Raw genomic sequence first — 18,440 nt, forward strand, 5'->3', positions numbered from 1 at the left:
CAGGTCACCTTGAAACTATGTGATAATTTTTACAAAAATAAATCTAAACTTTGTGAGATTTTTCAAATTTAAGGGGAAAAAGGGGATTAGGGAAAAAAGAGGACGGACTGGCATCTCTGAATTAAAATTCGGGCAAGTCAAATTGCTTCGAAACATATTTTTGATATACCTATACCGTCAAAGTGACTCAGAATTAATTTTAGGGGCTGATCAAATACAATTTTGTAAATCAGCTCTAGAGATAGCAATTTCAAAAATAGAAAAATTTCTGAAAAAATTGGAATAAACATTCGGGCAAGTTAAATTGCTTCGAGATTTTTTTTTATACACCTACAACATCAAAATGACTTAGAATTAATTGTAGGGGCTGATCAAATGCCAATTTGGAAACCAGATCGAGGGATAGCATTTTTAAAGATAGAAATATTACTTAAAATATTGGATAAACCTATATTATCAAAATGACTTAAAATCACTTTTAGGCTGATTTTTCAATAATGTTGATTGAAATGCACCAGCTGAAATGCACTAGCTGAAATGCACCAATTCCATCTGCATTTCCTGATTTGTATTTCGATCAGGATCGACCTGTGAAAAAACAAACAATGGAAATTAATTATTAAATTCTGAAATAATGTGTAATAACGATTAATAAGTAATTGTTGTTAAATTATTAATAAGTCAATATTGTTTAAATTATTACTGCCGACACTGTCAGTGATGAACATACAAAACCGCAAAGAATTTCTTTGGCAAAAAATAATCAATCGAAAGTATAATAAACATGCCGCGCCGGTCTGTCATTATTTGAAGGTCATGTTAAGATTCACCTTTTTGCCCTAATCGCTGTAAGTAAATGTAGGCTACGTCAATTTAAAGTTTTCGCATGTAATTTCTTATTCACTTTCTTATTCACTTATTTAAAACATATCCCATCTATTGATGACGTACCTTTTTATGCCGCAAATAAGCGTTAAACACAATTCACTCTGCGTCCACTGGAAGCGCAGAATATTATTACTATTTCACAGTATTTGTCACTTAGCAGTCATTCCACAATACTATTCGAACAGACAAAAATTGGCGGTTACTTATCAGTCCACATTTCTCACTTCATTATGAATGAAACATTTTCATTATTTGTAATTACTACATAAAATAACGTATATTTTTTTTACATTTGTATCTATGTGAATTTTCGAACACAACCATGAACACTATGATAAACTTGAGCTGACGATGCACGGACTTGACCGAATGCAACTTTAAAACCGCGAAATTTGTAAATGCCCTTGTAGCATGGCTTCTTCCCTGCTGTTGTGTGATTCGGGTAGCATTCAAGTTCTCCATACATGTAAGCCCCAGCGTGTCCACGCTGTGTTAGTGTATTATAAAAACGAAAAGAGTAAAGAATGTGAGGAATTTAAAAAAAGGATTAAGATTTTTTTTTGTAGGTCACACACAATTGATTTTTTTAAGTAAAAGAAATCAAAATTACCTGTGCCTTTTATCTTGTAAAATATCAAGAATATTAATTTGGGAGTCAAACATTTGGCAATAGTTCATATCAATTTTTTAGAAATAATAATGACGTGTGGCACCAAATTAAATTAAAATGTAACGAAAAAGCATAATAGAAGCCTCATAAAAATTTTAGAGGCTTTTTTAAATAAAAAACTACACCTTAATTGAACGAAAATCCTTACGATGTTTTTGGACAACGACGAACATATAGCTTAGTAGACAAGATAAATACATTAAGGTAGTAAATTCATGAATACAGAATAAAGGCGTAGTTTTAAAGGAACCTCGAATGAGGAAAGCGCAACAAAGTAACTGTCCTTTTAACTTGATTTTGTTTATTTTATAATACTCTTATATATTTTGTTGATATTCATGACTTCTGTCTGTAAGTTAATCGAAATATTGTGATATTTGTTTACACAAATGGATTCTATTATGCGTCTTTTACATGTATTTTTTTCCCTAGCAAGAATTTCAATAAATTTCATAAATACTTTCAATAGTATTGAAAATTCCATACAGTTTAGGTCTGAACTTGAAAAAAAAAATTCAATAAATTACCTTGATTTGCAAATTATAAAAAGAACTGAAGGTATGTTAATTACCAATTGGTTTTAAAAAGCGTCATGGTCTGGTAGATATCTTAATTTTAATTCCCATCATTTATATTATCAAAAGGTCGGCCTAATAAAAGGTTTAATCCATAGATACATAAAATTAAGTGATATTAGCTTCAGGAAAGAAATTTTGGATCAAATTAAAATTATTTTAGTTCAAAATAATTATTTACTTCCTTTGATAAACAATAGTATTCGAGGGCGAATTCATGAAATCTACAATGCTTCCAGTAAAAAAAATAACTGGGCTGACACGGACAAAAAAGCGGATTTAAAAGTTACGTTACCGTATGTTCAAGGACTCTGAAAGCTTACGAAGATCGTTAAAAAAAATTCAACATAAATGTTTATTTCAGCAATCAAAACTCTCTTAAAAATTTTTTACTTAATCCAAAAGATATCGATAGTAACGAAAATTTGTCCGGATAATAGAATCCATTTTTATAAACAGATATCACAATATTTCGATTAACTTACGGACAGAAATCATGAATGTCAACAAAATATATCAAAGTATTATAAAATAAACAAAACCAAGTTCAAATTCCAGTTACTTTGGCGCGCTTTCCCCATTCGAGGTTCCTTTAAAATTACGCGTTTATTCTGTATTCATGAATTTACAACCTTAAATTATGTCTCTTGTCTACTAAGCTATACGTTCGTCGTTGTCCAAAAACATCGTAAGGATTTTTGTTCAAGTAAGATGTAGTTTTTTATTTAAAAAACCTCTATAATTTTTATGAGGCTTTTTTATGATGTTTTTTCGTTACATTTTAATTTAATTTGGTGTCACATGTCATTCATATTTTTAAAAAATTAATATGAACTATTGACAGATGTTTGACTCCAAAATTAATATTCTTGTTTTTTTACAAGATAAAAAGCACAGATAATTTTTATTTCTTTTACTTAAAAAAAAATCAATTGTGTGTAATTATATGTAAAGAAAAGATTTTTATTTATATATTATTTACTTAGATTCTTTGAAAAAGGCAGGCAGTGGTAGCCGAAACGTCCGAAAGACAGAATTTTAATAAACGAACTTTCCAATCATTTCGTTTTATTCTTTTAATTAATGAAGACCGTATGACCTACAAAAACAAATCTTACTCTTATTTACATTAACGTTCGAAGAATGTATTTGAAAGCTACAATTCATTGACGAACAATCATTTCAGCCGGGAATGTAGTATTCAAAATCCTTCGTTTTCAAAAATATTAAAGAGGAACTTTTAATCAAGCAAAAATGATACCTTTTCAAAAAAAAAAGAATAATTAAATTTTCGGATAAAACTATTAATTTGAAAACAAAAAAGAATTTTTAATCCAATATTTCTCTTTGAAAAAAAAATGAATTTTCAACTAATATGTGTTGAGGATGAACTTACATATATGAACATCCGTGAGCACTAGCTCAATAGGATAACAGGTCTCGGACCTAATCGGTTGCTATCGGCCACGCTTCACACTTTTGATACGTTTTGGACGTTCAGTTCGAAAAAGAACGGTTAAAGAGCCTTTCTGCTTAAAAAATGAGTTCCGTGTTGAATGCGCGTATTGAGTCACTCAATAAAGATAATTATGACACGTGGAAGCTTCAAATGCAAGCTCTCCTAATAAAAACCGATGCATGGGGTTATCTAAGTGGGGACAAAGTGAAGCCTGAAGTCGTGCTTGGAAATGACCAGCTCCCAAAACAAGCATCTGCTAGGGAGATTGAAACATGGAACGCGATGGATTTAAAGGCGAAAGCTGATTTAATTTGGTCGATCAGCCCTTCGGAACTCAAGCAGATTAAAAATTGTGAAACATCGCGAGAAGTCTGGATCAAACTACAATCAATTTACCAGTCGACTGGACCAGCGAAGAAGGCAACCCTACTGAAACAAATAATTTTACAAAAAATGACAGAAGAGGAAGATGCACGTGATCATATTTGGTCATTTTTTTCGAATGTTTTTAAAGGAAAAGGACATTTTGGCAAAAACCCTGGTAATCCAAATAAACAAAATTCTGGTGGTGAAGGAAGCGAAAAATATGGTGAAAAAACTTTCAAATTTAAATGTTCTAGGTGCAAAAAGGTGGGACACAAGGCAAAGGGATGATATTTCAAACGCCGAAACGCAGAGCAAAACGCGATGCGCCTCACAAATGTGTGGTTGCATAGAAAAGTTCCAGAACCTGTGTGTTTCGCATTTCCCTTCCGTGAATCTTGCGGATAATGCATCAACCGGAATAAAAGGCAAAGGTACAGTGAACATTAATTTATGCGGAAATAATGAATCTAAATCAATAAAGCTGGAGAACACTTTGTTCGTACCAGATTTATGTTCCGATTTATTGTCTGTCGGAAAGATCACAGACAATGGGTTCGAAGTTTTTTTTTCGAAGGAAGGACGCAATAGTATTTGGCCCCAACGGAAATCCTAAAATGTTCGCGGATAGCATTAACGGTCTATACTATGTTCAAGAACAAGTGGAAACTGCAGCAGCGACAACAGAGTCAAATCTATCAGATCTTGAAATGTGGCATCAGAGGTTGGGTCACCTCAACGAAAGAGAGTTGAAAAAACTCATCGATGAAGAGGAAGTAATGGGAATTAAGACATGTCTGAAAGGAAAATTGACCAGCACTTCCTTTCCGAAGGATCTGTTCCCAGCATTGAGCCACTCAACATCGTCCATACTGATATTTGCGGTCCCATGAGAAAAGATTCAATGGGAGGGTCAAGGTATTTTGCCACATTTATCGACGATTGTACTGGTTGGGGAGAGGTATATTTTATAAAACACAAAAGTGACGTAATACCATCTCTTCAAAAATACAAAGCACTAGTCGAAACTCAAACTGGTCAGAAGATAAAAAACTTACAGTCTGACAACGGAACAGAATATTGCAACAAGAAATTCGAGGACTATCTAGATTCCTGCGGAATAAAAAGAAGGCTCACAGTTGCGTACACACGGCAACAAAATGGAGTGGCAGAAAGAAGAAATCATACCCTGGTGCAAATGGCAAGGTGCATGCTGATCCAAGCAGATCTTCCAGCTTCATTATGGGCAGAAGCAATTACGACTGCAAACCACATCCGAAATCGATGTCCATCTAACAGAATCAAAGGCAGGATCTCTTTCGAAATGTGGACTAGTAAAAAACAAAATTTATCTTATTTCAGGACTTTCGGCTGCACTCTTAACACTCTTAACAAAGTATCCGGAAAGGGGAAGTTCGATGCTCGCTCGAAGGAAAGAGTTTTCGTAGGTTATTCTGAAGAAGCGAAAGCCTACAGGATTTGGTTGCCAAACGAAAAGAAGATTCTAGCTTCACGAGACCTGGTGTTCCTGAAAGATTTTGGAAAAATCGAAGAGTATGAAGAATTCAACCCTAAGGATTTTTGGATAAAGAAAATTTTGAAATTGGAGACAAAAGGACTTACAACTACACCTGACCTTGAAATAGAAATAGAGAGGAGAAAAAACCTTGAAAACCTAGAGGTGGAAGGGGAAGTTATATCTCTACATCTCGACATTGCAGCTCATCCACAGGAAGAAGTCGAGGCAAATCCTGCAAATCCTCTCGTCGATGAGGGGGAAAGATTTTCTATTCGAGGTCCGGGACGCCCGAAAATTATTAGGACTGGACAAAGGGGAAGAACTAAAAAGGAATATCACACCACCAAAGAGAGAATCGACGAGGATGATCCTGATGAGATCGCTGGAATTGCTACTAAAATTTCCATCAAAGATGCGTTATATGTAGAAGACTCAAAAGAATGGAAGAAAGCAATTCAGGACGAATTTAGATCTCTCATCGAAAATAACACATTTGAGGTGCATAATCGCCCAGCTGATCGTAACGTGATTGGCTGCCGTATAGTAGTTCGGAAGAAATACAGAGTCAACGAAGAGCTTGCAAAAAAAAAACTCGGCTCGTGGCTAAAGGATTTACCCAAAGAGCCGGAATCAACTTCAACGAGACTAAGCTCAATAAGAACTGTGATGGCTGTGGCTGTCGAACAGGACTTCATCATTCATCAACTGAACGTGGCCACCGCTTATCTAAACGGAACATTAGATAAAGAAGTTTTCATGGAATTACCTGATTTCCTGGAGGACATGTTACCTAACATGATTCGCTCGAAGGCATTCAGAAAGAAAACAAAAGAGGAGATCATGAAAATGATTCGACAAATTCAAGAGGGTGATAATGTTTTAAAATAAAAAGATCTCTTTATATATTGAATCAAGCGGGTCGCCAGTGGCACGAAAAGTTGGATGAAACAATGAAGAGCCTCGGAATAAAACCTCTGGAATCTGATCCTTGCGTATACATTGCTAAATCAGGGAAACATCTAATGATCATCGTCGTCTATGTAGGTGACATGCTAATGGCTTCTAGCAATAAAGAATCGATGCTGAAAATGAAACAGGACTTGATGGCCATTTTCTCATTAACAGATCTCGGCGAAGTCAGCCACTTTTTAGGAATGGAGTTCATCAGGAATGGCCAGAAGCTTCAGATGAGGCAGAAACTATATACAGAAAGTCTTCTGGATCGTTTTTGAATGAGGAATTCGAAGCTCATTATGACTCCACTGGATCCAAGCATCAAACTCATCAACCCAGAATCAAACTCCAAAGAGGAAATGGATTCCTATCCATTTCGTGAATTTGATAGGTTCACTTATGTACTTGACTGTAGGGACACGCCCTGACATCGCATTTGCTGTAAACTTCTTAAGCCAATTAAATACCTGTTACACTAGAGAACATTGGATAGCTGGCAAACGGGTTTTGCGCTATCTAAAGGGAACTTTATACAGCGGCATCACGTTTTCGAAAAGTGGAAAGGAAATTGAAGGCTATGTCAATGCAGATTGGGGATCCTGTTCGTATGATCGCCGTTCTTATACCGGCTATGCTTTCGTTTTGGCTGAAGCAGCTGTCAGTTGGGAGGCCAAAAAGCAACGAACAGTGGCCTTGTCTAGTACAGAGGCAGAATACATGGCATTTACAGAATCTGCAAAAGAAGCTATCTTCGCCGCTTCATGAGTGAAATCGGTATGCCACTCAAAGGACCAATGTTAATTTATACTGATAATCAGGCTGTCCAAAAACTAGCAAGAAATCACGTTTTTCACGCTCGTTCAAAACACATCGATATTCGACACCATTTCGTCAGAGATGCCATGAAGAATGGTCACATGGAAGTGAAGTACATGTCTACGGAAAACATGCCAGCGAATGTGCTTACCAAAGGATTGGTTGGACTCAAGCACGAGAAGCATCGATTATGATCGGGAATACATCAAACTGAACCAAGATAGTCTGTGCCCACGGTTGAGAAGTGTTGAGGATGAAATTGCATAGATGAACACCAGTGAGCACTAGCTCAATAGGATAACAGGTCTCGGACCTAATCGGTTGCATTCGGCTACGTTTCGTACTTTTGATACGCTGCCTAGTGATTTTGTTAATATGTCATGTTCTGTTTTACTGCATGAATTATGTTTATGTATGTAGTCTATTTATTTAAGTAAAAATAATTTTTCACTGTTTTCATCCTCTAACGCCAAAAACATGATGAAGGACTTCCGTTTCCGGCATGACAGTGTGAGGTAGCGGGATTTGTAGATGCTGACTTTTTCTGATATTATGATGAAATTTAACGTAAGTGGATTGTGGAAATGCGTAGAAGGGTTTGTTTGTGAAATATTGACAGGGTAGGAGGACTGGGTTGATCGGGTTATTAGTATCAGCGTGGGTACCAGAACGCGATGATAGATAGAGACAGGAAAGGATATAAGGCGGAGTATTTGAATATGGTTGTTTCCAAAGTCAGATATCATTTCCTTAATAAATGGATCTTATAGTATATAACATTATAATTTTAAGAACGCCCATAAAATATTTTTCACATATTGTTCACTATTTTAAATTTAATGTTGAAATATGAATTTTCTATCACGATGTCGATTGAAGGGCTCCTTTGACGTCAAAGGGGTCGGATTTTCCACCATTCACAGCTCATGTGTCAGCGATTCTCAAATATCTTTTTCTGTACCAATGTTTTGTTTTGCTTATGTGCACATAGAAAATTGAAGTCGCAAAATATTGTTTAAAAAACATTATAAACATTGGAAAAAATTAAAACAAAAACTTGTGTATAAAAGAATTTATTTAAAAAGTACTTTAATGTAGTCATATTTACTGAACAATTCGTAAATATGTACGATTTTAAAATGTGTTAATAATTGTACTTATGTTTTTCTTCAACGTACTACTGACTCTCAATAGAAATATTACAACGGGAGAATTTTTTTTGTCACATAAACCTTAACAAATAAAGATACCAAATCAAAATAGTCAGAAATTACAGGTCAGAAATATAATAATTATTACAGGTCAGAAATATAAAAATGAGAGTAGGAAATGTGGATGAGATGGAAAAAAAGATAGAAACGATAAAAAGAGGATTAGAGTATACAAGCAAAAAAGAATTTTGTAAAGGGGAAAATAGATGCGGATGGGATGAGGATTGTAAATAGGAACGGGAGATCAAAAAGGAATTAAGAGAATGGAGAAAAGAAAAAAGTACTGGAGAAGAATATAAGAGAAAAAAGGAGTATACTGAGTTGTGTGATCAAAAGAAAGAGGAAGAGAATAAAAGGTTTAAGGAAGAGGCGGAGAAGGCTAGGACGGAAGACGAGGTTTGGAAGGTATGGAGAGGGGAGGGGTGACCAGAGTTATGGAAAGAACGAGTAGTAATACCAATAGTGAAGAACAGCAAAGGAGAGGAGGTTAAAGATTATAAGGCTTGTATCGCTGATGCCAACATTGCATAAAGTAGATTATAAGGCTTGTATCGCTCATGCCAACATTGCATAAAGTATTTGTAACTGTGTTGTCGGATAGATTGAAGAAAGAAGTTGATGAAAAAAAGAAAGAGACACCGAATCAGGCAGGGTTTAGAGAAGAAACGGGGTGATGGACAACATATATGTTGTGAAGTATATAGTAAATAAGAAGATTAAAAGGGAAAAGGGGCAATGATAGCAATGTTCGTGGAATTAAAGGCGGCGTTTGACTGATTAAATCGAGGCGAAATAGGAAAATTATGATGATAAAAGGGATAAGGGAGAGAGATTAATAAATAGAGTATTTAATATATTAACCTATTCTGAACGGCACCATGAACGCACAAATAAAAGACGAAAGTTTCATGGATCTATTATTTTTTTGTCCTAAAAATCCAAAATACATAGGCATATAGCGTTTGGTGTACATATTTTCTTATATAAATGTGTGTCCACATATGTGGACACCAGTGCTATCTAGAATGAAAAGTTCGAAAAAAATGTGATTCTAAAATTATTGTATATGCTTGAAACTAGTATATCTATAGTATATTACATGTCGTATGCGTTTGTTAATAATAATACGACCATTTTCAAAAGTTTTTTATACAAACATACAATTTACATGTTTTATGAATATTACAAATTTTATGAACTATAGTAGAACAATAATACAAATAAACATTTTCAAGTTACAATGAAAAATAATGTATATAGTAGAAATTATACGTTATAGAAATCAAATTATCATAGATAATCAGTAAGTAGACTTACTGAATTAGCAACCGATTCTCTACTGACGTACTTGCACGAAAGATTAGTGTACACATATGTGGACAAACATAAATTATTTTGCAAATGCTTAAAATTGAGTTTTTTATATTTGCCTTGGATTATATGTTTCGTCTGCTCAAACACTAGCAGACTTGTATGATAAGACATCTTTCAAATTTATAAATATTTTTTTAACTCTTTTTGTTTGATAACGTACGCCACACATTTTACTTTCTTACGATTTCAAATATAAAAGGCAAGAATTAATTTTTAACTTAAGAACGCGATTCATCCTCGTAGTGAGTTAGTTGGGCACGTCACAAGTGCAAATTCAATATCTGTCCATATATGTGCACATCGGTCAAAAGAGGTTACTATCAAACTTGAAAGAAGAAATGAGGAAAAAAGGTTGGGAGTAGTTAGGTTAGGGAATGAAAAGATATTTACAGTGGCATACGCAGTCGATATAGTTTTGATGGCAGCGGATGAAGAAGGGATGGAGGGCTTAATGACAGAATTAGAGAAATACTTAGATGGGAAAAAGTGGAATTTACATGAAACACATATGGGGAGTAGGAAAAAGTAGGTTAAAAAATTGGAGACGGAAAATGTAGTTATTTGATACGCTGGCATGGCCGGTATTAGGTTATGGAGCAGAGATATGGGGATGGAAAGACAGGAAACAGATTGAGAGTTTAAAAGAAAGGTAAATAAGGTCGACGTTAGCGGTACACTGGAGGACGCCAAGATATATGAAGAGAGAAGAAACGCAAAGGGATAAATTAAGTACTAGAGCGGTAAAGAGAACGTAGAAATTTGAGACAAAGCTGCGGGAGGGAAAGGTTGAAAATTCATCTTCTTGTTTGAAAATTGGACTGTTTTATTAAAAATTCTTCTTAAATATATTTGAAGATTAATGGTTTTATTTACGGCGATATGCGATGAATGCATTATAAGTAAATAAAAACAATTTCATTTATTTTAAAAAGATTCCTCAAACTTTCACAATTCTTTCATTTTTATAATACATCGACCAATAGATATAACATTTTTCTGATTTCCACTTAATGTATAGTTCTTGAACTAAAATGAAATTGGTCTTATTGTCCAGGTTACTTTGGACATTGAGCCAAAAATACATGCAGGTGGCGAAGTGCCACCTTAGATTCAGGAAATTAAATGAAAGAAAGGTCAACGCAGGTAGATTGGCTTATTGCCGGCATTTGACCTATTGCCCGGGCATTAGGCTTAATGACGTATTTGGCTAAATGCATACAAAACACATATACTACGTTGGACTAAAACAATAATATTCTGAAAGACCCCAGTTCCTAAAAGCAGTAACGGATCCAGAAACAATTCTTTGGGGGGGGGGCGTAAAATCTAGAAATAATCAATTATGTTGTTTGCAATAGTATTCCGTAAATAGTTTAAAATAATAGTAAAAAATTGAGCCCTCAACAATAAAACAACTCGCATGAAGTACTTATTTGCAACATATTTAAACTTCGAAACAAATCCTCACCCCCCCACTAATTTATACTAATACACCCCACAATATAAACAGGGATGTGATAGTATGGCCCCCCAGAATTTCTCAAGCCCGAAGAAGCTTTGAGAAACTTATGAAATGATGCTCATTGTTCACTTGATTCTTAAGCGGGAATGTGATGCATGTGAATGACAAAAAGAGTACCAAGCGCGTAGCACGAGGTATATTAAAGTCTAAAGAAATTTCGGTGACTTTCATTTTTGCACATTTTTCTCCATGTGAATCCAATGAAAAAATCCAAAGTAGTGTGCGCGATGGGCAACTAGGAACCGATTTGGCTACAATTTTAAACGCATAATCTGTTTTTGAAAGACTTTTTACTTTGTAACGACGTCAAATATAATAAAATTTAAATGAAATATTTCCTAATTTATTCAGAAATGGATCAAAATTTTCACATTTTCGACTCTGCTAAACAAAATTGTGCTTCAAGAAATATTACTTTAAAGTTGTGTGAAAAAAGGACCATGGCCAAGGAAAGGCTAAATCCTTTATTCGAATATTAATAATCACTCACCTCTTCATTGTACAATGTACTATTGTCTTTCTTAATTGGATCTATGAGCTGAATTTGCCCTGTTGAGAAACCAACTAGAAGTGGGGCTCCCTCAGCTGTAGCAGCGGTTTGATTAAAATTGTGGCAAGTCGGATTGGTTCCTTTATACAACTTCTTTTCAACTGGTTTATTTAAATCGACCGCCTGAAATAAATGTTTTACTTTTTACAGTAATAATTTACTGGGGATAATATGACATTATTCCATATAATTTTTATTCTTTTTTATTTAAATTTATATACGAAAATGATGTTATACTCGTAGGCCGTTTCTAGACATTCTCTTGATGGGATACCTGAATTTGGAACCTAATTTATTAGATTAAAAATTATTGACATTCAAGATACATAGCCCAGATAAAAGTTTTATCAAAATTAACATAACTTTGCATTTCTTATGAAGAATGAACAATAATATCAAAATAAAGTGAAATCCATCAAATAAACAATAAAATAATTCTATTATAATTCTGCCCAATCGGTTAAGAAGCCCTTGAACTCAAGTTTTAACGGAAATTGAGATTTTTTTATCGTTTGACTCATCTTGAAAAGCTGCATCTAATGGAAATGGTACTAATAAAAATCGAAGTTGTTTGTTATAATTAAATCCAAAAGGGGCTAAAAGTAGGCGAGTGGCCGTCAACAAAACTCAGGGTTCAGTGACTAACTGCGTATAACAGTATAAACGTTTTTACTTTAATTAAGGGCAGGTGATACTTAGAAAATTGTCGATTTTACCAATTTTAGGTTCCCCCGGCTTTTTTTCTAGAATAATTAATATTTTGTCTTGGAAATTTGGAAAATGATAGCCAACATGCTAACGGACGTCCCCATACACTTTTTTTTGTATATTAATTCAAAAAAGTTTTAGTTTAGCAAAATGTGATTAATTTGCATAACGCTTAGGAAATAGTATCGATTTTTTCAGTGTTAGATTCCCCCGGCTTTTTTCCTAGGATAAGAAATATTTTGCCTTCAAAATCTGGGAAATGATAGCGAACATGCTAACGGACGTCTCCACATACTTTTTTGTGTTTTTTTATCAAAAATTTTTTGATATTGCTAACAACGTGCGTATATATTTCCAGGTTATGTGTGTTACAATTCACCCGAGCGTTACTTCCAAACTACACAATATTTTTGGCCGAAAAATTTGGACTTACAAATAAACATAGTAACTAATCTCCCGGAACTAACCTTCTTTGCAGGCAATCAAAAAAGTTTATTTCATAAATAATTTCCAGCTTATTGAAAAGACAGAGATGAAAAACGACGTAACCTCAAAATAATGCATATGAATACAATTTTTATTTAGCACAATAAATTTTTTTGTTATCCCGCAAAAAAGAGTCCGGGGACGTCCGTTATGATATTTTACAGCATCTCCGAATTCAGCTTTTAAAAATTTTCATTTTTGTGGCAAAAAGCCAGGGAAACTGTACGTATCAGATGCCCTTAACTTCAGTCACCGGCATGGCCTTTATATGACATCCTCAAGGTTTAAATGGCTGCTCTGTGACCCACAGAGTACTACCCGAATTAGAAATGACAACAATTTTTTTACTTAGAAACTATCGGTTGTTGTCATAGAGACTTAAACAATATTTTAAAAGTATTAGGCCTGTGTTTGACCAAAGCAGTGAACTTTCTATCGGAAGTAACCTCTTTTTTTAAAATTAAAAATTTTCTAATTTAAGCTTTGAGCGGTGATAGCGAATTTCTAAAACGAAAATATTAGGAACATCTAACAATAAATATTTTATATCATTATTTTAAGCGTAGAATTACTTCTAAAAGAAGTAATTTCAATGAAAAATATGATCTTGAGAGCGGGCTATTTAAAACAGATGCACGCCGTGCCACATAGTGGGCCAAAGAATTACCTGGGTAATAAATAAATTGGTAACCTACGCTTTTTTTCAAATTGTTTTCTCTTTAAGTTAATGCTTATTGAATATCTAAGAAATGTATGACCCTAGAATACATACAAAAATTGTAATGATTTTATGAACAAATTAATGCACATCATTTTTCTGGATTCGCCATGAATCGCTAATTGAAATACATATTTTAGGTATAAAATGCGAGAAATTGAAGTTTGATCACGATTAGCGTACATAGACGCTATTTGGTAACTTTTTAAGCAATTTTTATATATACATGCACAGTCACAAAATTCTGAATTGAGGCAATTTTGTGCACAGAATCAATTAAAAATACTGCTAATGACTCTCGACTATGACAGTTGCAAATTAAAAAAAAAATTTTATTTATTTGAAAAATTTTATAAACAAATGCAGTTTTAGTTTTTTTATTAATAGGTTCGATTTATTTTGCAAAATTAACGAAAAAAGTGCTGCCAATGCCTTTTTCCCATAAGAAATTGCAATTAGATATTCACAGGAGATGGAATACAGACGTAGTGGTGCATAGATGGAGTTGGAAAGGGAAAAAGTATTTTAGAACAAGAGAGTCAAGATATAACGAACACTATGTGTGGATTATGCCAAGGGAGAGAGCGCAATATTTGTGTAAGAAAGGAGAGCAAGGAAGTCAGGAATTTATAGCGAGAATGAGGTGCGGTTGCATGGAGAATTATAATAGGTTCTGGCTTTCTAGAGAGAAGAGAATGTGTGAATTGTGCGGGAAGGGGGATGCAAAATTGAAGCAATGTTTGGAGGAGTGTGAAGAGGTGGAAAGGAGGGGGATAAGCATGGAGGTATTGTTGCATGAAAGGGGTGACAAAAGGGCAGTAGCATGGGTGAAGGGGGTGTTGGGTAAGATAGAGAAGAAGAGAAGAAAGGAGGAAGAGGAATGGAGAAGGAAAGATTGTAAATAGGAGAGAAAGTAGATGTAAGAGAAATGTAAATATTGTAAATAGTAGTTAAGTATTAGGGGTTAGCCGCGGAGATAGAGACTGGTAATGCGAGGCATAACGACAAAAGAGCGAAATGCGTACGTGACGCAGCGAGGAAGGTTAGGCTATAGGAGCGAGCGAATTAGTTATAAGGTGTGGATGGATAGTACTTTGTAAGACGTGGTTGTAAGAAAATTCTGTAAAAAAATGGAAGTGTAAGCAAATCAATTTTTTAAGGCCAGCAGGCCGAAAAATAAACGTTTATATATCTAGTTGTGTACATATATGTGCACTTATTCATAAAAATGTCTGAAAAAATTACGAAACAGTGTCTATTTTCAACTAATCGTTATTATATAATTATTTCTCTTACATTATCTACAAAAACTATAGACTTCGTGGATTGTTTGCGAGCAATCAAAATTAAAGTTGTGAAAAAAGATTAATATTACGCATTGTGATCACTTCAATTTCAGGTGAAATAAAATGTTGTAATGTACATGGATTAACAGGTAACAATTACTCTCTAATGAGATTGGTCTTTATTTAAAACAGTAAAATTCTGATAATTTAATTTATACAAATTATAATCACGTATCTTGAATCCGAAACAATGACATACTTTTAAAAATAATATTAAATTTAATATACCAATTTATATTTATATTAATATATCAAGCATATGAAATTGCCATTAAGAGCGTGCACGGAAAAAAATCCGGGTGGAGGAGGGGGGTCAGGCTGGTCCCAAGAGAATTGAACTACCATAGTTCCATTTTCGAACCGATAGAGATCCAGCCGAAGCGGACAACATTGCTTTTAGGGTATTTGGTACCCCGCTCCACCCGGACTTTTTTCCGTGTGTATATTAAATTTCATATATATTCGTTTTAATCACTTACAAGAAAAATCATTTAATTGATTTTACACTAATTCAAAATAATTTTAGCAGTAATTTTCGATTTTAAATAATAAAACATACCTTCTTCCTGTTCAGAAAAAATAAAATTATATATTTGAAGTCGAAAGATTCAATAAGCAAATAATTAACAGCTTAACCTACAACTTTTACCATTTAGAACTAATTCAGGAAAAAGCTCTACATATAAATTGCACCTTCATTATAAATAACAGTTCAGTCGACGAATTCTAGATTAATAATTTAATTGTGGATATTTTACAAGATTTGAAGAAATAAAAGCACTTGAGTTTTCACGCACACTGCTATACCGAACTGCATATTATATTTAATACACATGTATATTAAATTCACTACACCAATGCATGTTACATTTTAGTAGCGGTAGTGCATATTTACTTCACACACATGTATATCAAACCTCATACAGATGTTCGTAACAGTGAAAGTGTGCCTTTGATCGGTTTGATTACGTCTGATTGGCACAAGCAAGGTGTGAAGGTTCCACACACACGAAATTTAAAGAGTATGCCTCATGATAAGTATAAGAAGTATGGAAACACGGAAAAAAGTAGATAGTTAGATTCACTTTCATCCATTATTAACTTCAAGTTTGCTTGTTCGCATTGTACAAAAAAAAATTTAAATAGTTTTTGATACTGAATGAGTTGGTGATCTCAAAATACAAAAACCCTAAAGTCAGCATAACTGCTTAAAATTATAAAAAGAAAGATTACTAGAACAAGCAGCTTCAATAACCATTGGAAGTAGTACACGGAGAAAACCCTGGAGCACTGAGTGCTTTTACATACACGACTGGTCGCTCATAGAAAAAAATTGAATACACTACAGATTAGTGTATCGACACGAGCCAGGCGTTTATCGAGAGTAACCAGTCGTTCATGTTACACCAATCGCAATAGAGCAGTGAGTAGTGCGATCTACATTACTCATTGCTTCATGATACACGACAGAGTCATGTGGGACTCGCGCGACGCGTTTCGGATTATTAATATTGGCATAGATTGTATATATTTAGGATCCACGGTATCCATTCATGCTGTTATATTCATGAAAAAAAAATGTTTCGCATTGACTTTTCAGTTTAAAAATTTACCAATACTGCATAAGTGTTCCAAAAGCGGTGAAAAAAAAAGAAATATTAATATAATTAAAAGTTACGAAAAATATTCAGAGAGAACAACTAACCTTGTACGTTTCAACGTTTCCTTAATTAATTTTACATGAATGTTTATAAAAGTTTACATAACCACAACGCACGATTTCGATAACTTTTTCCACTTGCGATTAGCTGGCAGCTGTTGCAACGTTCCTTCTTATTCGGCTTCGATCGTTAATGATCGAAACGCGTATTACGAGTCCGACACGACTCCGTCGTATATCATGGAGCAATGAGTAGTGCAGCTCACACTACTCACTGCTCTATTGAGATTTGTGTAACATAAACGACTGGTTACTCTCTATAAACGACTGGCTCGTTTCAATACATTAACCTATAGTGTATGATATCCTTATTCGCATTGCAATAAGAACTGCGCGCGATTTTCAGCCTTACAATTTAAAATAGTAAGTAAACAACAGTATAGACTATTATAGTATTTTCATTTGTCAGTCTAGGAGCCCCCCCCCCCCCCAACCAGGGACAAATCTGGAGTTTGCTTTGCAGTAGTGACGCCACTAAGATTTTACAAAGTGAAATTATCGTAAATTATTTTATAATGTTTTCTTTTTTATCATAATATAACTTCAGGCAATAATTACTATAAATACACAAAGAATAGCGTCTACTTTATACTTCAATACTGTTTTTTGTTTGGCACAAAATGTTCAGAATTTTTGAATATTGTTGAGAATAATGTAAAAAAAAACTTTTTTAAAATTCTTTCTACTATGGAATTTTCTGCTTATCACATTTTTAATTTTTTATAACACTAAAAATTATTAATATCACACTTGATTAAGCCACCCCCAGGTTCAAATATTTGTACTTGGATATTTTTGTCTCCAATTAGCCGAAAAGTGAAGTAGTTTGGAAAAAAGTTTTTTAATTGGCAATCTTAGTCACGCTTATTTTGCATAAAATTATGCATGCTAAAGAGATTACTTTTTAATTTGAGCTACAATTTTTTTAACAGGCATTAAAATCATGATTCATTGAAATCCGCAGGGTTCGCTTGTGAATATTTTAAGAGTTCTTTTCATTGAATCTAAATAATTTCACCTCAATTTCTTTAAAAAAAGTCTTTATTTACATTTTTGTAAAAAGAATTAATTTTAATTTTGGCGAGGTTAGAAATGCATAATTTTCTGGAATATTTCTTTTTCTTAAAAAATATGTAATCTAAATAGAGTGGTTCAGAATCAACAAAAAATAAAGTATTATTTGGAATTTTTTCAGATACTTAATAACAACAAACACTAAAATATTACTGTGATGTCGCGATCTTTAATTTTCAACTTCTCGGAACCGAATAATTTGTTTGTATCAAACCGTGTTTATTCTAATTCAGCATCCACATATATCGAGAGGAAAATTTGATTTTTGCAAAAAATTTAAATTATAAATACTATTAAAGGTTTGTCTCATTTTAAGATATTTATTACGATCTTGCAGCTGATATATTATTACGTTGTTTAAACTATTTTTTATTTATATATTAGTTACAGTCTGTCAAGTTAAAGCGTGGGTGGCTTTACTCGCAGTCGGTAAGGTGTATCGGCATGATTTTGGTGTCAAAATATTAAGAAGAGCTCCCTCTTTCAT

The 18,440-nt window shown here is 33.8% G+C and overlaps 1 protein-coding gene across 2 annotated transcripts in view; it reads right to left on the bottom strand.

The window, feature by feature from the left end:
• Positions 1-18,440, bottom strand: part of LOC117180865 (WD repeat-containing protein 20) — a 123,546-nt gene that overhangs the window by 47,336 nt on the left and 57,770 nt on the right. For both annotated transcript variants that reach the window (XM_033373417.1, XM_033373416.1), the window contains one exon: positions 11,842-12,024. In XM_033373417.1, the coding sequence (XP_033229308.1) occupies positions 11,842-12,024 (183 nt within the window). The remainder of the gene's footprint in view (positions 1-11,841; positions 12,025-18,440) is intronic.

The sequence above is a fragment of the Belonocnema kinseyi genome, chromosome 9, assembly GCF_010883055.1.
Source record: "Belonocnema kinseyi isolate 2016_QV_RU_SX_M_011 chromosome 9, B_treatae_v1, whole genome shotgun sequence".
Lineage (NCBI taxonomy): Eukaryota > Metazoa > Arthropoda > Insecta > Hymenoptera > Cynipidae > Belonocnema > Belonocnema kinseyi.